This window comes from Pundamilia nyererei, unplaced genomic scaffold (assembly GCF_000239375.1).
Source record: "Pundamilia nyererei isolate P.nyererei 1_Seehausen unplaced genomic scaffold, PunNye1.0 scaffold00030, whole genome shotgun sequence".
Classification (NCBI taxonomy): Eukaryota; Metazoa; Chordata; class Actinopteri; order Cichliformes; family Cichlidae; genus Pundamilia; species Pundamilia nyererei.
The window spans coordinates 725,530-747,420 of record NW_005187431.1 but is presented as its reverse complement, the minus strand read 5'-3'; the positions used below and the strand labels follow the sequence as shown (position 1 = coordinate 747,420).

Below are 21,891 nucleotides of genomic sequence, written 5' to 3'. Positions count from 1 at the left end.
TATATATTTCTTTTTTTAATATTCATCATGTAAAAGTTCATAATCTTGTTTGGCTAGGAAAGACTGTGTGTTACAAAGGATACACCCAATTTATAGGCTATAAAATCTACAATGTTACAAATGACCACATAAATACTTCATCCTATTAGAAAGGTATGAAGACGTTGATAAGCACTAAGAAACGCTACTAAATGCAATATGCTAAAAACAACATAAAAAGCCCTGATTATCTACCTCTAGAAATGACTCCAATTCATGTGAGATACCCACTGCTAAATCTCTTGGTTAAAAATGATGCATAGTTAGAAAAGATAAACTACTCGCCTCCACTCAAGACTATGTCAACATTCGCCTGCTTATAGCATTAGTAAAACTTAGGTGGGATATTATTATATAATAATGTTATTAGTAAGACATGACAGTCTTAAAAGGCCATATATTTGCATTTATCTGCATACAAAGACAATATTAATTTAGACAATTTTTTTTAACACGTGGGCCAGTTTTTTAAAAAAAGAAAAAAAAAATCTATAATCTTTCAGCAGCTTCCACTGAAGGCTTATTCAAAATACACCTTATTACCAACATTACTAAATAGTATAAAGACTCACAAAAAAGTCATTTGCATAAAACCCAAGCTTTTGTGCGATGACAGCCCCTAGTTCTTGGAGCAAACACTACGTTAAAGAGGTTTTAAGGAATTTCAATCAGTTAAACTCTAAAATGTTGCAGCTTTGACTCCACTGTACCGAATGCCTGGTTACCGACAAGCCACACAAATGACACAGCAGAATACACGATCCTGTGTTATATACATTAAAAAAATAGAAGTAGGGTTGATGTGTATAAAGGGAGAAATAAACAATCATCACAAATGCCTAAAATGTCTAAAACATGAGCCAGCTACATGCATATCCATTGGAGAAGTTATTCAAATTTTAAACAGTCTGTAAGAACAGATGGGAATCACACAGATTTTAACATGTTCCCCACTATGGTGACTTCCTAATCAAGTGTCTTTTGTCAACATGGCTCAGAATACATTAGAAATGTGTCCTTACTGGGAACCAGTCCCAATATATTACATCTCAGGTCACTGGTTTGTCAGTTCAGACTTAACAGTGGGGCAAAGGAGGAAAAAAAAATGTTTGTCCCCCCCCCAAATTTCTAAATACAAAAAGAGCTTCATTAAAAAAAAAATTAAAAAAATTAAAAAGTGTAGATTCAGGGGTTAACCAAATCTGATGTCAAGATCATTAACTGTCAACAGAGTTGGCATAATAAGATCATCAGTGTCAAGAGGACAAATACTGGAAGAAAAATTCATTGTTTTACATAGAAGTGGCAAAAAAAAGAAAGAAGATACTCTTAAATGGCACTTTTCATCACATAGTGCCCTATGTGGGGGAAAACAAACACAAACAACCCTCAATATATATATATATATATATATATATATATAAGTACTTTTGTCCTGATTGAAGCGCTCATCCTGGTCAGTGCACTTTGCTTTGATAGGCTGATAAATAATGTCTGTGGGGAGGACTAAATCATTAGGCATATAACAGTTAATGGACCCCCACATCTTTTGATTTTTGCCTTCTCCCTTCAAGCACCAAGAGCCTAATAACAAAACAAAAGGAGAAGGAGGGCGACTGGCTTCTTCGAAATGTGAAACCACCCCACTGTATACTGTTTCCGCCTGCTAGTAAAAAAAAAAAAAAAAGAAAGAAAGAAAATTCTTCTATTAACATACAAACTCTGCCTTGTCTTTTCATAATTTTCACCCTTTTTTTAAACAGATAACAAGTACAAATACAACTAATGCACGACATGTAAATAAAGCCTCTTCCAGCTCAATCCTCAAGAAAGAATGACTCTTTTGCATGTTACAGTCTAATTGCTGGAATGGTTTTGGTGGGTTTAAGTACAATTGTAGACATTTGGGTTACTGACATGTTTGTCTGGTAGGGAGATCACAATGTGAAACCACTGTAATGTTATCTACAGCTGACAGTGAGACAGCGGAGGGTAGTGCGTTCCATCAGTGATGTCTCACCCACACCTTCCTGGGAGTTGGGTGCTCTCAGGCAAAGTACATGGTGCGCAAGGTGTCCTGGTGGACCTGAACAGCTTTGGCCAAGGCCTGGTGGTCACGTCCATTGCTTTGACCTGATGTGTGACTGCCCTCGGCACTGAAAGAGAAAAAAGTTGCAGAACTGTCAGTTTTTCCAACAAGGAGACAAACATCTGCAAACTAAGAGATTTTAATTTCTTCACCTGTCATGCTCTTTGTCCACCAAGTGATAGCGAGCCCGGAAAGCCACCAAATGGGCATAGTAAGCTGGTGCTGGGATGGACACTGACCGGGTGCAGCGCACATAAGTGTGACAAAGCTGGTAGGTAAGGACCTGCAGTTCATCTGATGAGAAGTGGTTGTCGTCCCAGAGCACGTGATAGTGAGACGGCCTGCTGGTTCCCTGTCCGGAAGTAAAGCGGATGTCAGGTATAATGGGTTGTTTTTAACTCACAATCTGCTTTCATTAGAAAACACAGTGGAAGACGCCTTTATCAATACATCTTATCCAACTTGACTTTTACCTGAATGCCAGCATGACTGCAAAGGTAGAAGTCAAACTCTGATGGGTGAGTTATTTTGGTGTCCACTGTGGTGCCTGCCGGAATGTTGCCGCTCTTCCCAACCTATAAAAAAAAAAAAATCCATGGAAATGTCTGTGAAGGTTCTCAGTCATCCAGGTCATTGTAGTCAAAGGAGCTTGCCTTTCTTTGCAAGCTCCTTTGACATCCATGGAAATGCTTGTTAAGCTGGAATTGCTTAAGTGCACTCTGACCCAACAAGCCTACATTACTTTGAAACCTCCCAAGCTGGTGAATATAAAAGAAAAAGAACGCACGCACGCACACACACACGCACGCACACACATACATACAAGAGTTTGCCAAATTTCTCAACTATGAAAATAGCCAAACCATGAAACACAACAAGAAAATCCCCACAGTGACTAAAGAAAAGAAAAACAACAAGAATAGAGTTGCAGCACGATAGGAGATAAAGTCAAAGGTGCCACACTCTACTTGCAGCCACCACAAAGGTTTAGATCACCTCTATTTTTATGCCTGGATCATGGAACATACAGGAGCATCTGGTTGGTTGGCTTTAGAGCTCTAACCTGATTATGATAAAGCAAGAGTTCAGCTAATTAATGTAACGCCAGTCCATTTAAAACCTTGAAGGATCATAAACATTTTAATAGACAAGAAGTTAGTGTGTCAAGGTGTTTTATTATCCCAGTTATTGTTTTTCGTTTTTGTTATAAGACAAGTTGTTGCATTTCATAGTGACTGCATATGATGATGGGATACTTAAAAATCTTTGAAACTTCCTCTGAAGCATTATTAGGGACACTGGTGAGAGCATCTTACATCACTCTATTCCTAAACTTGTATGCACTCAGTTAATAATTGACCCAGATCATTCATAAATTCCCAGCACTAGCAGAGACAGAGTACTAACCCTCTCATTTCTGTCCATACAGAACAGTCTCGTGTGGTGTCTCTTCTGAACAACCACAAAGGTAATACCAGGCTGGTAGTCCTTCTCTAGTTTGATGCAGGCCTCCCGGATTGCCAGCAGTTCATGCTGAAGAACCTGCACGCAACAAAGTCGTAAGATCTTAAAGGTAACCCTTAAAACAATATATGTACAACAAAAGCATGATTAACATTTAACAGCAACTTCTGCCAGCTCAATTAATTTCCTACAACAGCACAAGTGCATAAGGAAAATCAATCACTTTTCCTGTTTGTTATAGTTTATTCTGTGTGGTCCTGGATATATGGATCACCTGGTTGAACTGGCCCTCAGAGATGCCATCCCGATAGTAGATGATTCTGGTGGGCTTGAAGCGGGTGGACTTGTAGAACTGGATCAGCAGCTCCCTCACCATGGTAGCCAGGTCCTGAATGATTTCCTGGCGGTGCTGCTGCACCCGTACTGTCGCACAGTACCGGCTGGGATGGGCATCCATGCTACCAACCACCTAAAATGAAAAGAAAGAATGAACAAAAACAGGTATGACCACATTAAAAAGGATTTACTGAGAATGACAAATGATAGTGATAGATGCTTCATCCTTTTGATGTCCCGTCCCACATAGTTTTTTACAATGAAAACAAACAAGCAAAAAACCCCCAAAAAAAAACATGACAGACAACTGGACTTTCTCAGTCTATCACATTTTGATGACACTTTGATTAGGATGAGCTTGGAGGTCAAACAGTTTTCTTTCTTGTTTTTGAGGCAGTGATGTCACTGTCCTGTTGCATAATTTGTGAAGTGTGTGTTTAAGCTAGAACACAGTATCTTGTTACTCTGTGTCAGTCCACACACACACACACACACACACAAAAATATAACATATTGTGAAGGGTAGGTCGTAATGTGTTGTTGCTTACTGCAGCGATAGAGGGCTTTTTTCCATCTCCTGCAGGTGGATGTGTCACATCTGCACCAAGGAAGATCACTGGCTGCTGAAACACCACCGGCCTAGAACAGTAGATGTACATAAAAAAGTTTAACACAATGGCATAGCTTTCATGTGTTGAAAAAATATAAAAGCAACTCATTAGTTTCATGATAAGAATTCACCAGAATTTCCACTAACCTGCCCTGTGGGAGGAGGATGTTGTTAACACCGCCCAGCTTGACATTAATCTTCAAACACAGGTTGGAAAGAGTTTGAGGCGTCGTCTTTTGAACGTTCTTCACTTGCACGCACTGTGTGGCCATGCCAAGAACCGTGTCCCCAACACGTTTCACCTCAGCTAAAAACACATCAGGACAAGTGGGAGATATAATTTGATCTGCTATAATAAAAATAAAAAATGGAGTGTTGCACAATCTGCCCCAGACGATTTAGTGCACATAAGTAAGCTGACTAAAAGTATTTTCTACGTAAAGGATAAATGTCTGTTTTATTTATTTATGCACAAATGACTTAAAATAACTAACTTGAAGCTCAAAAATGAAGCGGAGTATATAACTTTTTCTGTAATTTCTTGTGGTTTACTTCTAAAGCAGATACAGAAGCAGTAAAACTTGTTGAGCAGGCAATAGCACAGCAGCATGTTCAGATACACTAGAAGTGGGGAGTCGTCTTTGAAGTTGCAGCAGAATGCGGTTGGAGTGGTAGGGACTAATTAAAGACCCCCTTCAGGTTCAAGGAGAGTTATAAATAACATGAATAAAACTGTTCCCTGATTTCTGTTCTTTATAAAAGGTTAATGCTTCAGTTATTAATAAGAGTTTAATTATCAAAATGAGATACTTTTGTACGAGTACATGATGCCTAACTTTACCCAAACTCAATCACTTTAACCAACTCTCATTCTCTACAAAGCAGGCTTATACTTTTCACATCTGTTTGTGATGTCACAACTTTAACCACTTAACCTAGATTTAAAGGGAACTCAGAGAAACTCTGAAAACAGCCCTTGAGTGTCAAATTGTTTTACAGAGCTAAATGCAAGCATCCAGGCGAAGCAACAATGACCATACTTGTTTCTGAGTGAAGAGCCACACCAGCGGCTTTTAAAATGGTAAATTTAAACTGCACCTGGCTGGAGAAGCCACAGTGTTTGTTTGTTTGGAAACAATCAAACAAAAATAAATTTCTCAGACAAAATAAATACCATAGTAAAAGAAGATCCCTCACCATAAACGGGTGTCTTCCCTGGTAGGATCACTACCACCAGTTGGAGGCCCTGGTATGTGTATTTGAGGTGCCTGAACATGGGCTCGACGCTATCAGCTCCCTGGGCATATTTACAAAAGCAAGGTTGACCTTGGATAGGCATTCCTGCATCTCGAGAGATCTTCCTCAGCTGATCTGTGAAAGCTCTGACAGGTGGAGATCTTGTTAATTTAAAGATAAACGGGTTAAGACACAGTCCTAGTTTAGGTTAGATGCCATTTGAGAGCTGCCTGCCTACCTTAGATACATTGTATGAAGTTTTCAAATTATCCCATTAGACTGCTTTTCCTAACATTTATTTTTAAATTACAGTGAAAAACTGTTTGGTTTTCCAGATTTCAATTAAAAAGGAGCTGGTCAGTCTTGGTGAGTGCCATGAAAAGTCAGGACATACTGACTTGCTTAAATACAAAAATAACATGAATGCAGTAAACAAAGCCTGGCTTACACACTGTAAATACACAGCACAGCTGTATGTAGTTGGCACGTGCTTTTACACAGAACTATATTTGCACAGTAGACTTGGCCAACATTTAACAGAAAAAACAAAAAGGACTGTGTGACTGTGTTTACGCACTTCTGTACAGGACCTACGCTCTGCTTTACAACTTTTTAAACACACCCAGCACCATAAGCCTTAAGCTGTCTACTATCAAACAATAACACGCACACACGATGGCATGACATACATCTGCATATGATAGATAACATACGTTCAATGTATCGCGCTTACTTAAGTAGGAGTTCGGTGCACTGTCTCTGTGGCGCAAAGCAGGCAATGGCCCACACTTTGATCTCAATACCAGTGTGGAACTGCTTGTTCCTCATGTCCCACACTCCCTGGATTGGTGTGGCTATTGCTTTGTTCTGCAAATTGCAATGAGAGCAACATCATAAGTGCTAATCACACCATCCACGATGAAGTTACTTGAATAAAAGCGAATAAAGTAATTCATGCATTAAAAGCACATTAACACATACCCTGCCTCCATACAGTATGGAAGGAGCTTGTAGGACACGGCCATTCACTTCCGTCATCTCATCCCGAACCATCACTCCGAACTCACGAACGTAAGGGTCAGCGTTGAAGTTGGCACTCCTCATCTGAATAAACACACACACGCTCATTAGCATAATACAGCAAACTTTAAGATTTTAGTCAAGTTATTTATTTTCTTTTATTCATGTTTATTCATTTCATATTAAAGGTAATCTGTATTGTTATTAATGATAATCATAATATTATGGACTATGATTGTAAACATTCTATACCAATGAGCAAATTCATCAGCAGTTCACTACAACCATCAATCTCAAAGACTTTTGTTGTCTTTATTAGCAGTCCTTCCAGCACTGGCCTCACTGAACCCATTAATTTTTAAGTTTATCATGTTGGCAGTGCTTGCTATTGGCCTTAGAACTCTGGGCAAACATCAGTGATGAATCACTTGAGTGTAGCCGTTGGCACAATGTAAACATTCTCTGTTTTCCTTCACTTGTTGTTGCAGGAATGGTGTCAAATATGTGAAAACTTAAGTTTTAAAAACAGTGTCTGTTACAGTTCATATAACTCACCAGTTTACTAATCTCATCCTGACGATCTGGTGCCGATCTGGCTGTGGCACGGATCATAGTGGAGGTCTGATTGTCTGTCAGCTTTTTGATGCAGCGCTGTCCTGCCACTATGTTACACACCTGGGGCGGACACGCGCAAAACATTTAGAAGAACAAAAAAAACAAAAATCTCAAGTCACCTAGCTGGTGAACAAGAGGTTGATGATGCTTACCTCTAGAGGCAGGTAGGTGTGTTTCTGCTCCTGCCCCACCTGTAAACATGGCAGGTGGGGGTATCGCAGGATGAGCTTGTACTTGTCTTTGAAGTACTGAGCTACTGTGCACTCTATAGTTTGGCCATTCTCCTGTTGCAGAGGGAACCTAAAGATTTCCCAAAAAAGAAAAAGCATTCAACATGTGAAACCTTTTAAATCTACAGTCAGCAGGAATATTCTTAGACCAGTGTTTCCAAATTTGTACTACTTATAATCACGACAAGTCATCTAGACAGAAAGTTTGGTTTTAAATAGTATTTTGCAGTTAATCTAACAGGGCTAAATGCAGTTGTAGGTGATTTTTTTGTTGTTGCTGTTGTAAACCTTTAGCAAACGTGATATTTGAATTTTAAGCATGCTATTTATCTTCTTTTTAAAATTTAATTGAAAATGATATTTTTTAAAAAGCATTCTTACGTTTGGTGGCTGGCTGGTCTTCTTGTCACGTTGCACACTCTGTACTTCCTCTTCATCTGCCCACAGTGAGTAATCTCAACCTTCAGGCCTGAATAAAGCAATCACAATAAAAGGAAACAAAGGTTGAACATAAACATTTTTGTTAAATAAAATTAAGGGAAAATTCATAACAGCAAACCTAACCAGTCATTTAAAACACTTTCAGCCAACTGAACATGGACACTTTAAAGAAGCTAACAATGGACAAGTAGCTAAAGGCAGCAGCCTCAGTTTGAGCAAAGCAGAAGAGAAGAGAATAATTTTCCTGTTATCTGGTGAAGTTATAAACATACTAGAAAATGATTCAAGTACATTTGTTTGAGCCTGCTTTTTTTGTAAGGTAAACTATGGCTACGTTCACACCGCACGCGAAAGCGCATCAAATACGACTTTTTTGACCTTATGCGACCCATATCCGATCATGGTATGACAGCGTGAACAGCACAAATGCGATATTTTCAAATCCGACCGGGGTCACTTTCGTATGTGGTACTGAATCCGATACATATCTGATGTTTTAGAAAGTGATCACATTAAATCCGTCTTTTACGTCACTGACACAAGACAGACGCCAATTATCAGCGCTGGAGAAGCGCCCGAGAAGACATCGCGAACGCCTCCTGGCCATCCAGTGTAGATGTTAGTGAAACTGTTGGGAAGACAACGTTGGAGAAACGTGAACATTTTATTTGTACTGTATAATCTGCAGATTCTGACAGAAATCTGCAACTATTCTTTGAAGCACCGCTGCTCTAAAACAGCAATAAGAATAATTATTAGGCCATATGTAAATAACAAAATAACTTTATATAACTTAAAGCAAAATTGGGAAACGTAAAGTGCAAAACAAGTCTTTATATTAAGGGCCATCAGTGAAACAATACTGTTTGGTCTGGCTCTAAGCAGAGTGCATTGTGTGTGCCATCTTCTTTGGCACCTGCGGGTCACTTTGAGGGTTCACACTAGAGCGCGTTTGCTGTCACATTTTATTTGCAGTGCGAACAGGCAGACAAAAAAATTGGATTTGATCAAAAAAATTGAATTGAACATTAAGACCTGCAGTGTAAATGTAGCCTATGTGAGCTAAAAGGTGTTTGGCCAGTAACTAATTTCCACTCAAATATTTGCACCTCTTTACAGTAGCAGAATACTTTAATATGTATGCTGTCAGTTATAGTTGCTAAAAAGAAAATCAGCAGCAGGTCACGCTTAGAGAAAAACCAAAAATTGGCAAAAAAAAAACCTATTTACAACCTGTATCTGAAGAAAATTGATGAGAAAATAATCTAAAAAAGTATCAGATAAGAATCTGAACTCACAAATAAATGTTTTTTTTATACATCTAAGCTCCCAAAATCATTAAAAATATGAGCTCCTACGTTTATCTTACCTTTGATTTCTTTTGTAAATTTCACTCGTTGAGAGTCTGTCAAGGGTTTCTGCTGTTCTTCTATGCTTTTGAAATCCAAGACCTCGCACATAAACTCAATTACAGGTTGGGCTTTGTAGAACGCAGTGGCCGAAACTGAAAGTAATTAGACACAGAGTTTCAGCTTATGGAAAAAGCTCAACTTTAGACACATTTTGCATGAGAAATGAATCTTATTGTGAAAATTACCATCGATGTTGAGCATCATTTTCCAAAGGGACGGCCTGACAGACTGGTGGAAACCAAACCACACCTCTCTCCCTCCACCAAGAGGGTTTGAGCATCCCTCTGAAGGAGTGAAGAAAGAGCGTCCCACTGGGGTATACCTGCAGAAGAAAAGCACCAGCAGAAAGCCAACAGTATTATAAAAGGATAAAATAAAGAGTCAAAACTATAACTGACAATGACAGAAATTCTGATGTACCTCATAGAAGGCAAATGTCTCATGACCACATCCAAGGCTTGAATAGTCTCAAAAGGGACGCTGGGTAGCCGTCCTGACAGTGCCTCATGCAGAGCTTGCAGGCTAACGCAGGACACCCACTTGATGGCTACTTTGAAGCTGCGGTCTTTCCCTTCACCAGGAATAGTTACCTCAAGCTCCACCTGTGTGATCAGTTGGGAGGAAATGAAGAGATACAATGCAGTCATATTGCAGAAATACTCGTACTTTTTTTGTTTTGTACTCAAAATAGAGCTTTTACTGTTACAGGTTGATGTGTGGAATACATACTTTGTCTCTGCCTATTGGCAAGGGCATGGCAGTGTAAAGGTTCTTCCTTCCATCATAAACCGGCTTTCGATCACCAAAGATCTGTGTTTTAAAGTGCTGGACCATGTGCTCCACAATTTCCCTGAAAAGAAAATGAAATGGACAAATTACCAGCAATGCCCCAGGTAATTATCTGCTGAACGATAATGAAATATCAACAAGGATATACCGATTGACCCTCCGGGGGCATTTTTCAGGCTTGATGTCAATGTCATAATGATAGACCTCCAATTTGGGGATTTCCATCTCAAAAAAGTTAGCTTGGAGCTTGATTGTCCTGCCCATGGTGCCAAAGTCTGGCCGTGATGGTGGCTTGAACACATATTCTGGCACTGGGGAAGATGGGGGATCTAAAACATGTGAATCAAATGAAGCAACAAAATAAATGGTAAGAATGGCATCAAAAAGACCTTTAAGACCCAACCAGCAATAAACTGCCTTATAAACAAAGAGTTGTGGTTGCACATGTAAACGAATTGGAGCATGTTTCACTGATCTAAATCAAACGTAAAACAAAAATCTGCTGTTGGCTTGCATTGCAATTAGTGGTGCAACGGATCACAGTTGATCCCTAATCCGAACCGATCCCACTCCACGGTTCGGGACGCACGTGATCTGAAGATTCGAAAAAAGAAGAAAAAAAAAGTATGTGTATGGTGCGCGTGGTCGGTCTGTCAAGCGATAGTTATGGCCAGTGCTAGCAGTCCAAGTGGAGGAGCAGAGGAAATTTCGGTATTTAAGCAGTCCTTTCCTGCCCAGTCCGACCGGGCTAAAGCTATTACAAAAGCTATTGGGGTGTTTAGCTGCAGACGGGAGGCCGTATTCCCTTGTGCAAAACAAGGGGTTTAAACTATGATGAACGTGCTTGAGCCACACTATAATATCCTGTTGCGCGTCCCACTTTAGTGGCAAGATCGTTCCAAGCATGTATGAGCAGGAAAAGTTTAAAGTTATGGCTGAACTGTCCCAGGCATCTTCTGTTGCCCTAACTACTACAAATGAGTGGACCTCCAGGGCAACGGAAAGCTACGTGACCATGACAGCTCATTATATCACAGCGGAGTGCGATATAATGAGCGGTATGTATTATTGTAGGGTCTACCTTACAATATAAAGCGCCTTGAGGCGACTGTTTTTGTGATTTGGTGCTTTATAAATAAAACTGAATTGAATTGGGTGGTAGATACAAAGCCCTATACTGTCCTATATTGAACCATAATTTTTTTTTAATAATTGCGTGGAATGAGTCTTGAGTTGAATGTTTTTAACAGGCAAAAAATACTTTAATAAGTGAATAAGTAAATGTTAATTTTTTGTCTTTTTTCTTTTTTTGCTGATCCGAAAATTGATCCGATCCGTGACTTAAAACCGTGATCCGATCCGAACCGTGAGATTTTTGATCCGTTGCACCACTAATTGGAATACACATAATAATGCCTGATAGTGGGTTAGGGTTAGGAAAGAAACAATTGAAAAAATTCTCAGAGATTAGGCATACATAAGCAGTAATAACAGTGTGTATAATGCAGTATGATCATTTTAATCAAGTGATCAAGATGTACTGTAGGGGTAAATAGGTTTTTTGTTTTGTTTTTAAAGTCAGGAGCATCACGAATGTGCACTAATATGACTTAACCATCAGCTCTAACTGGCATCATTTCAAGGATATTATATATGCGCTATTTGGAAAATATTATAGTAATATTATAATAAAACAGAATGACTCAATTTATAATTTAAACAACACCACATGGTTTTGCAGCTCCAGGACCCTGACTTAATTATCCAAATACACTGAATAATCCTCCGAATGTTTGTAGCTTTGCTTCCATCAATTACACTAGGAAAACTAAAAGTGTCACCTGTTGATAAACAGTATCGTAGTATTTGGACCTTCCCAGCTCCAAAATCAGAACCAATCTGTTCTTCCTATGCTAGGGCTGCAGCAAATTCAAGTGTGTGCATCTCAATTGTTTCAGCATAAAAGGTTCTGTATAAAACTTCTTCCATCTGGTACAACATGTCAGCTGATTTCAGTACTTTCACAAATGGGTACACACCAAAGCTATGTCCACGTGTGCATGGGATTTTTTTTTTAACCCTGGAGAACCCATGGGATCAGAGCCGACCCCATTGGTTTTCTAGGGAAACCATGGGGTCAAATTTGACCTCATGGTTTCTCCAGGGTTAAACGAGGATTTCCCCCATGAAATATAACAAAGTGACATCAAGCGCTGTGTTGAACATGCCTAAGCAACATGTGATGATGTAGCCCTAACTGTGGAACGTTGGCCAGTCAGACGCCTACATACAATAACACGCTTCACAGTCTGATGTCAAAAAACAAAACCGAGGCATGTTGAGAATGTAAGACAAAATGTCAGTTTTCCTCGTCAACACACAAACACAGAAGCACAGTATCTGTGAATCTTCACCCCTGGAAGCAGCAAAGGCTGCTTTGGGTGATCTGAAACAACGTTTACATGTGGACGAAAGTCCAAAACACACAGAAAAACAAATCTATGTTTACAAAACTGTATGTTTGTGAACAGTGACTGAGGATGGGGGACAGTGGAGGGGATCTGGGTGACATCTGATACTTTTGCTACTATTAGCAGCTGCAGGATTCAGTGTTTCAGAGAAGTCAAACAAAATTATAAATAATTTATCTGACATCCGCTAACTCTTCATCACACCATCTCTGACCTAGAACCTGACTCATGTAGGGTTTTGAAGACTGAAGCCAATATTGGGGGATTTTAAACTCAAATATATGACTGGTATTTTCATTCTTTCAAACACACAAAAAATTTGTATGTATATTTATTTATTTGCTAGTTTATGCTTTGCCTGACTCTGCTCAGATCAGCCCCTTCTTTCATTTATGGTGACCCAAACACTGTTGCAGGGAAGCTGCAGAGTACCCACTAGCGGACAAGCTATACACCATCAACATTCAGAACGTGTTTGAAAGGGTGTTTCTCTCGCCTGTTCTGTAACTTATCTGATTTTATAATTGCTGATACTGAAAGTTGGCAAATAGCTAAAATTGGCTGAGCAATCGGTTGGACTCTGCTTTAAACATTTAGCCATCACAAAATCAGCCACTGTAAATTTGTGTCTCATCTGCTAACAATCTGTCTAAAACAGTGATAATGGGTGACTTTTCACAAATGTGTTCAGGCTGTCCTAGAAAAATGAAAAAGCACAAGCTGCAGCTGTCATTTTGAACAAGTTTTAGTCAACAGACCGCACAGTTGTGGATGTAGAGCTCATACGGAGTATAAATACACCACTGAATAAATTCTTCAGAGAACTTCAATTAAATTTTTTTTTCAATGTAACTGAAATTACAAAGAAAAAAGACAAAAAAGGCAACTTGTATAATTTCTTTTTCAAACTTGATTAAAATGCTCAGATTATTTTTCTCATTCATAATTTGACTGTTTTAACTTATCTGCAGTAAGTCTTCTGGGGAATTTAATATTTACTTTTTTAAACAAATTGAGAAAAAAAATTTTCTTCATATTTTCTGATTTCTTTGTTGGAACAAAAATAATAAATAATACAGCTACTTTTCACCTGTGCCTTTATTCACAACAAGTCACCACAGCAGGCAGCTTAACATGTTTGATTTGTCACCTTTTTTTTTTAAATTATGTTTTTGTTTTTTACACTGGATACCCCTTCCTGGCCCATCCCCAAATGGTTTTTTTTTCCAAATCAGTAAACCACTACACTATGTAGCCACACTGACAATAATATACAAGTTGATATAAGAAAAACGTTTTTTAATCTCACATTTGTAATTATTTTGATACAGTAGTTGAATTATTCTTATTAATATTAACAACAATAACATTAACACATGTACCAAATCTACATCAAATCACTATATTATACCCTGAAAGATGATTTTAAATGTTAACATTTTTGCAACTTATTGTAGGAGATGCACACAGCTCTCATTATTGCTGGACAAGCTCGGCAATATCTGCAACTTCAGTTATTTCAGTCAGGACACACTCCATTCCCTTCAGTGCATTATCTTTTAGCTCCAGCGCTGTTCATTCAAACAGAAAACCTTTAATAAAGCCTAGCAATATATGGTGGATTTTAATAAGTGCCCTTTAGTTAAGTGCTCTGCACATAAGCGCACAAAATGAGGTGTGCTAGTGCTGACTAGTTGAAGAGAAAAGCATCTTCTGTAGACTCTCACTTACAGAATCAAAATACCTATATGCTTTTTGCTGGATGGTGTCACTATCAGGTCCTGTTGTTTTTCAGATGAGTACATACTGTGATGCTTGAAGGATGTGCGAGAAAAAAAATGTTGCCACTTACACTGGACCACTACTAGGGTCAATTTAAAGTGTTAAAGCCCGAATATGGGAAAAGCTTACCAGAGCTTACTGACCCAGTAGAACGGGGTCCCTCAAGCATCTCAGCAGCTACAGAGAACAAAAATAACATGTTATAAATGCTCAAAGATCCGCTCAGTCTGATACACACTGTATTTTAAAATAAAGAGTGACAAATGTGTACACCTAATAACATAGTACAGCCCAGAGACCAAAGATTCCTGCTTAACATAACAAAACCATTTGTTTATGTAGTAAGCAGTAAGAGAGCGCTGCTCATTTATTACACTAGATTCATCCCAGCAGGCCTTTCTTATCACTTCCACAGGAGTCTTATCAATAGACACGCAGAAAGTATTGAGCAGCTGGCAATCTAACGGATGAAGCCACCCCTTCCCCCTAGAAATAAACTGCTTCAACACACAGAGTCGTGTTTTGGTTTAACAAAACATCCTCGTTAAAATAACTGCAAGTGGGGAAAAAATTATCCAACATAGTGCTGATGTCGCCTGTACTCTCTTTCATTCCGCCAAAAAAAGCCAGCTGACAAAAAACCCGAAACGCACACATGAAATACGCATGTATGCAAATCTACACACACAAACACAGCGTCTGTCTGACTAACGACAGGCGGCTCAGTCGCTTAACTATCACTCTACCTAACGTCAAACTTAATCAGACTTCTCCTATATCGTTTAGTGTCTTAAAGCCGGTGTTACACTGAAATACGATCCGGTGGCGTTAGTGCGTTTATACAGCTGGTGTATTAATGTGACATATGTAAATGTGGCGATTTCAACTGTCAGGCTAATCGTATCCCAGACTGGTGATGAGATTAGGTCGGCCTCGAAATATTGCTTCAACTAGTGTGTTTAGCGCTTCAGTTCGAGAAAATGAATGATATGCGTTTACGTTCGTGTGATTTGTTAAGAAAACATAAGCCAGCCAACCCCCACTTGGTGAAAGTGCAGTGAGTTAACTAAAAACAAGTTCGGGAAACCAGGTGCAGTTGAAGCTAGCGTGGCTAGCGGCAGCTTGTTGTTGGAAGCTAGCTAAGCTTGCCTCTAGTACTAAAACACTTAAAACTGGGACGACACGTTCCTCGTCAAAGCCGTTGTTGAGTTTTATCGTAACGAGTTGGATGAAGCCGGAACATAGCAAGCACTTTATCGATGCAGCACAGAAAAATGCCGCTCCGTTATCGTCAGTTTTCTTTGGCCGCATCACGTAGCCGATGCTAACGTTAGCCGCAGCACTTACCTCCAGCAGAGGAATACATTTTGTCGACTTTTTTTAAGCGTGTGTCGTGGACGCACAAACACTCCACTTAGTTTTTCGCAGAATTCCACCAAAACTCATCCGTAGTCGAAGTGTATTTATATGTCCAAGTGCAAGGAAGGAAACTCGGTTCTAAAAACAGATATTTAGTTAGCCAAGTGGTAAATATTTGAAGTCTCTCATCCTCGGCTCGGCCCCATCCCCCCAACACGCAAAACGAGAGCCGAGAGAAAAGAGAGCGCAGGGTAAAGAACCACGCGCTTCAAGATGATTCCTTCCCATTCCTTCCGTCTTTGGTCACTTTACTTTAGGTAGTGTATATATTTACATTTGGACTTCTTTTTTTAATCACCCTTCTTTTTTACAAGATATATGTATTCATCCCATCAGTGTAGTCATGAATGTGGTCAAAAAGCTAGTATCCGCATCAGTCCACGAAATTTGATTCTTTTTTAAAATAAATAAAACACATACTATATAACACATACGTACACACAATATAACACAATTTAGAAAAATCACGTTTCCTATCAGATTTAGTATTTTATTAGCCAAAGTTAACATTTTACACGGTTGCAAACATTTCAAATACGGTTATTTCGACTTGAGGGGAAATATTAACGTTTAGATTTATGCAAAGTGGGGAACTATCTTGCTTTTCGGTGACGTCAGACGCACGCTGCGCGGTCTCAGTAGTGATGCTAATTCAAATCTTTAAAAAAAACACCATAGAGATCGCTTACCTGGCTTAAAAAACAACATGACTTTTTATAACCTGGCTAAAATACAGGTCTGGTTTAAATACGTACATAAATATGTATATAGCCACGAATCTCGGTTTTTAAAAATGTCAACAAGCACAGCAACATACCAAGTAGTTTGTTTCTTCGGGTGAGGAAGCATTTCCGGGGTACCAAAGTTTTTTGTTTTGTTTTTTATAATACCCATAGCTAGTGCATGGTAATGGATCCACAAAGAAATTCCAACGTTATAGTTCATTATAATATAACGACGGTACATACAGAAGATTTATCAAGCCATGTGATTTTATATTATACGTTGAATTTTACTTATGCTAAAAATTACTTAAAGTTTAATTAAGAATGAAATAAAATTAGATGTACACGCTCAAGAAGTGAATTATTGTCTATAGTAACAAAAAAGCTGAAGACGATACACACAGGTGGGTTGTTTCTATTGAATGTTTTTGAATGTGTATGTTTATTTATTATTTGCTCATCCAGATTCCCCATTTTACATCTGACTGGGGTGAAAGAAAAACAATAATAAGAGGGATCCTTCTTCATTGGTCTCTTTAGTGATTGCCACAAACGCCATCTCTTCCTATCCCTTATTTAGCACCCTTTGCCCAGTATATCCACTATCCCTCCACTGCACATGTCCAAACCATTTCAGCCTCGCCTCTTTCTTGACTCATTTCTAATCCTGTCCATCCATGGGACATTTAGAGGGTCTATTTAAAATGATATGACTGACATGGAGGGGTGTCACTGTGTAAGCCATTTGTTTATTAATGTGTAGTTATGTATTTATGTCACATTAAATGAATCTGCGTTATTGTTTTCGGGTGCTCTTTCTCTTTCTGTTTTCGGAGAGTAGATAGTGCTGCATGTCTCTTTAACTGTGAGCCTGGTTTCGCGTAGCTGATGCCGTTTAAATTAAATTATTTATTGTATGAGTTGCAGATTTGAGTTATGAAACATGCAGAATGTTTCCGCATGTGTGCATCCAGTTAGCAGCACCTGCTGAAACGCCAATGTAGTCTTCCAAAACTTTGAAACAGTTGCAGGCTCTTTTATCAGATTAAACTGTTACCAGTGTCACGTGATTCCCCTTTTCCCGTTAATTTAATCTAATGGGTATATTTTTAATCTGGGCGTCTGGGTTGTGTCAAATTTGAGTGCATTTATTTTATGTTGTGTTGTGGGTTTGCCAAGGTGAACGACGTGCAGCCCCTCGCTTTGTCCTCTTGTCGGCGCTGTTTACCACTGAATGTGTGGGCTGACGGCCGGAGCTCTGGTTTGTGTGCTCGGCAGCATGCTTCAGGAGGGAATAACATGGATTAATATTTAATGAGCCGTTTATTGATGCCGAGCTGTGTAAATAGACCGTGTTTGATTTGCCGATGATGTACAGAATATTTGGCATCATTCATTTGATGCAAGAAAAGCTTTTTTGAAATTTCCATGGGGGTTAGGTTATGTGCCTCTTAAAACGAAAATGAGAATATATATATGTATGTATAAAAAACCCGAGCTCATTGGCTTAAGCTGCTCAGTTTCATGTCTTTGCGATTTTATTTTATTATTAGATTATTAAATTTGATTCCATGTTTCCATGCGTGACTAGAGCAGCTAGTGAATTCTGTTCTGATAAAAACGCGTAAATAAAGATTAATAAAGACAAGCGTGATAATCGGTGGCTCTTGCAGCACGGGCCTTTTTGGTAATAGGATTTGTCCTTCTAATTTATCCTTCTGATGAATTGGCGACACTTTAATTGCTGCCATTGATTGATAGTATAAAAACACAACAATGCAACCAACATGCAGCCCGGGTGGCTTCCCCCCTTATAAGAAAGCTGGCGGAGTGAATTGGGTGTAGCTGTGTCTGTGTGCGCCTTGGCCAATGGAACCAGATCCTCCCTGCAGTGCGTAAGAGCGCGATTTAGGATTTAACCAAGTCTTTGCTGCGGGGCTGGCTGCAGTCTTCACCAGAGCCCGACGGCCTGAGAGCCTTTCAACAATGCCAGTGTAGTTTTTTTTTCTACACCGCTCTGGAGACAGACGCTCTCGGTTTTTATTATTGATTTTTTTTTCTTTCGTGTTTTTTTTCCCTGCTGATTAAATAAAAACGAACCCACGCGCTCTCTCTCGAAGTATGACCGGAGTTTTTGACCGGAGGATCCCGAGTGTGAAATCTGCAGACTTTGAGAGCTCCTTTCAACTCTCCAGCATGCACCATCCGTCTCAGGAATCTCCTACTTTACCCGAATCCTCCGCCACGGATTCTGGCTACTACAGTCCCGCTGGAGGAGTCGCTCACGGCTACTGCTCGCCCAGCTCCACCTCTTACGGGAAGCCTCTGAATGCCTATCAGTACCAGTACCCGGGTGTAAACGGATCTGCTGGAAATTACTCGACAAAATCCTACACAGATTACAGCTCCTACACGACCCCCTCCTACCACCAGTATGCTGGGACTTACAGCAGAGTGCAAACCCAGCCGAGTCCACAAGGTACGGGCCTAACATTTTATATTTTAATAAAAGCAGATTGTTAGAGGGTTATGAAGAAAAAATAAATATATGGTTGTTGTTTTTTTTAATTTTTTATCCAGGTTTACCATTTCGTCGACTGCTGATTTGCACTAAAGGTCTATAAATGCGTAATTAAAAGAAAAAATGCAAATGCATGCTTCAAATTATTTCATTTAAGTCCATTTAAAGGAACCACTTACTTTCCTTTTAGTTGGACTGAAATGCATCTGGTCCATAAAAATGTATGTATATTGTTATTACTGTTGTTTTAATACATCTGAACGATGACACACACACACACGTAATAGATAAATTCCGATAATGCGGTTTTGGGGGAAATGGATACATGGTTATACACGGTTTTGTTTTTTTGTTTTTTAATAGAAAAAGAGATAAGCGAGCCTGAGGTGAGGATGGTGAATGGCAAGCCGAAGAAAGTGAGAAAACCCCGGACAATCTACTCCAGCTTCCAGCTGGCCGCCTTGCAGAGGCGGTTTCAGAACACACAGTACCTGGCGCTGCCGGAGAGAGCCGAACTGGCCGCCTCGCTGGGGCTAACGCAAACACAGGTGGGATTTTCGATGAAAAATACATCTCAGATCTCTCAAATCACTTTTAATTTGGAAGAAATTATCGTGTTTTAAGTGTTTCAAATGTTGAGAATAAAATAATGATTTTGCGATGTTTTCTGGCTTTCTTTGTGCGCTTTTACGCAAGGAGCGTTTTTTAAGCTCCATTTGTTTTTGAGGTGATTTCGGAAGTAATCATAATAATAATGCGATTTTTGGCTCCTTACAGGTGAAAATTTGGTTCCAAAACAGAAGATCAAAGATGAAGAAGATCATGAAAAACGGCGAGCTTCCCCCGGAACACAGCCCCAGCTCCAGCGACCCCATGGCCTGCAACTCTCCACAGTCCCCGGCCGTCTGGGACACACAGGGTCCCTCCAGGCCGCACAGTCTACAGCCACAAAGCATCAACACGACGGCTTCTAACTTTTTGGAAAACACGGGGTCATGGTACACCTCAGCCGGCAGCTCCATGACTTCCCACCTGCAGACCCCTAACTCAATACAGCATTCGTTGGCTCTTGGAGCGGGGACGTTATATTGAAAAAAAAGAAAAGAAAGAAAACTACACTAAACAAAAAACAAACCTATTGTTGATTTCATTTCCCCCTCCTTCTATGGGACTCGTGTTCAAATTTCAGAGGAATATGCAATGTATTTGATGGCAGTCATAGAAGAAACGTGTAAAATGTGTAAATGTGTGCATGTAATTTATTGCATTTTGGAAGACTATTAAACGTTTAAATGGACAATGGAACTTTGAACCCCACCCCCTGCCTCCCTGCAGTCTCTTGTTATTTTAAACCCTCAGTTATTTTCTCTGAAAATCACGACAAAAGCTCGCAGACAGCCTCAGGTGACATTTTTTTGTTGTTTGCTTCCACGAGGTTGTAAATCACGGCTGCGAGGTACGTCGAGCTGAACGATCAGCATCAAATCTTAATGGTTTTCATGTGCAATTACGGCCTAGGAGTGCGTCGTTTGGGGTTTTTTTATGTTTTATATTTACTAAAAAATGGTATTTGTCTGAAAATGATTTTTGCAGATAAAATTTTGTCTATTTTTTTTCTAAGAAATGACAATTAAAAAAAACATATTTGAATGAAGGCAGTTTATCCATTTGCGATGACTGCAAAATCGGAAAAGTTAAAGGGCAAATTTCTGACTGAGCTTACATCAAGCAAACATTTGTCAAGATAAATACCTGTAAAAGGAACGGTACAGGCAATGGTAAGCGTCAGCCGACCACACCAATCACATTTTACTGAATCGAGCTGGGTGTATTTGTTCTGTAATATTGCATCTATTATTGCTACAGTAAGTCGGCAGTAGCTTATCTTCTTAATGTCATTTTTAATTTTATCAGACAAATGGTAACATGATAGGATTTGCTCATGATACAGTAATAATTCATATTTTTCAGTCAGTCCCCGTATTCTTCTTCGTATTTTTATTCTTATTATTATTGCACCTGATTGAGTCTTTAAGATAGTCTGTAAGGGAAGTGCCCGCTTCTTCCTGCAGACGGTCTGCAGCCGGTCTCACTTCTTTGTGTCCCCTACAATTAGTCGCTTTGAATGGCAAGAGAGGAGGCGAGGGGGGCGGCACGGAGATCTGAGACAATCCGCATTCCTGTGGGGGTAGACCGGCTCCAGAGCTCTGCCACTCCCGGCCGCCGTACACAGCCCACCTTCCTGCTTAAAAAAATGCAAGAACTGAAAAGAAAAAGGAAGAAAATCCTACACAGTTTGAACATGTCATTAGCAGCCGATAATACCAGCTCTGCCAGTGGGGGTTAAAAAAAATCCATTAAACAAACCGTGCCACTGTGACAAACTTAAGAGAATTGATCTAACTGAATCTGCCCAACATCACATAAGTGAGTTTTTACAAATGTTGCACACAAAATTCCTCCCTTTCTCTCTCTCTCTCACTTTATCTCTGTGTCTCTCTCTCACAACACACACTAAACAATGCTGCATCTGACCCACACACTGACCCATGCAAGTTACCATTTCCACCTGACACAGAACCCTCTTCCTGATTGCAGCCCACTGAATAGACTTCACACACACACACACACACACACACACACACACACACACACACACACACACACACACACACACACACACAGCTATAGG

At 39.6% G+C, this 21,891-nt stretch overlaps 2 protein-coding genes across 2 annotated transcripts; one reads left to right on the top strand and one right to left on the bottom strand.

Annotated features, from left to right (window-relative positions):
- Window positions 1-1,776: 1,776 nt before the first annotated feature.
- Window positions 1,777-15,953, bottom strand: ago2 (argonaute RISC catalytic component 2). Its single transcript, XM_005728751.1, has 20 exons — window positions 15,882-15,953; window positions 14,664-14,711; window positions 10,430-10,610; window positions 10,222-10,342; window positions 9,913-10,094; window positions 9,678-9,814; window positions 9,450-9,584; window positions 8,021-8,108; window positions 7,562-7,709; window positions 7,350-7,469; window positions 6,756-6,878; window positions 6,508-6,641; window positions 5,736-5,920; window positions 4,686-4,845; window positions 4,477-4,567; window positions 3,867-4,061; window positions 3,536-3,670; window positions 2,602-2,703; window positions 2,281-2,480; window positions 1,777-2,195 (listed from the first exon to the last, which is right to left on the bottom strand). The coding sequence occupies exons 1-20, from the start codon at window positions 15,898-15,900 to the stop codon at window positions 2,087-2,089; spliced, it is 2,613 nt and encodes an 870-aa protein (XP_005728808.1). The 5' UTR covers window positions 15,901-15,953; the 3' UTR covers window positions 1,777-2,086.
- Window positions 15,954-18,510: 2,557 nt separating this feature from the next.
- dlx5a (distal-less homeobox 5a) lies at window positions 18,511-20,516 on the top strand. The gene is made up of 3 exons (XM_005728750.2): window positions 18,511-19,157; window positions 19,563-19,747; window positions 19,977-20,516. The coding sequence occupies exons 1-3, from the start codon at window positions 18,800-18,802 to the stop codon at window positions 20,289-20,291; spliced, it is 858 nt and encodes a 285-aa protein (XP_005728807.1). The 5' UTR covers window positions 18,511-18,799; the 3' UTR covers window positions 20,292-20,516.
- Window positions 20,517-21,891: the final 1,375 nt, after the last annotated feature.

Excerpts from the sequence above, each read along its gene's own strand:
- dlx5a (XM_005728750.2), top strand. The coding sequence starts at position 18,800 with ATGACCGGAGTTTTTGACCGGAGGATCCCGAGTGTGAAATCTGCAGAC. Across the intron at positions 19,158-19,562 it reads AACCCAGCCGAGTCCACAAG|AAAAAGAGATAAGCGAGCCT; the intron begins GTACGGGCCTAA and ends GTTTTTTAATAG. Across the intron at positions 19,748-19,976 it reads TGGGGCTAACGCAAACACAG|GTGAAAATTTGGTTCCAAAA; the intron begins GTGGGATTTTCG and ends GGCTCCTTACAG.
- ago2 (XM_005728751.1), bottom strand. Across the intron at positions 9,585-9,677 it reads AATGATGCTCAACATCGATG|TTTCGGCCACTGCGTTCTAC; the intron begins GTAATTTTCACA and ends AATTACTTTCAG. Across the intron at positions 4,846-5,735 it reads AGGGAAGACACCCGTTTATG|CTGAGGTGAAACGTGTTGGG; the intron begins GTGAGGGATCTT and ends ATGTGTTTTTAG.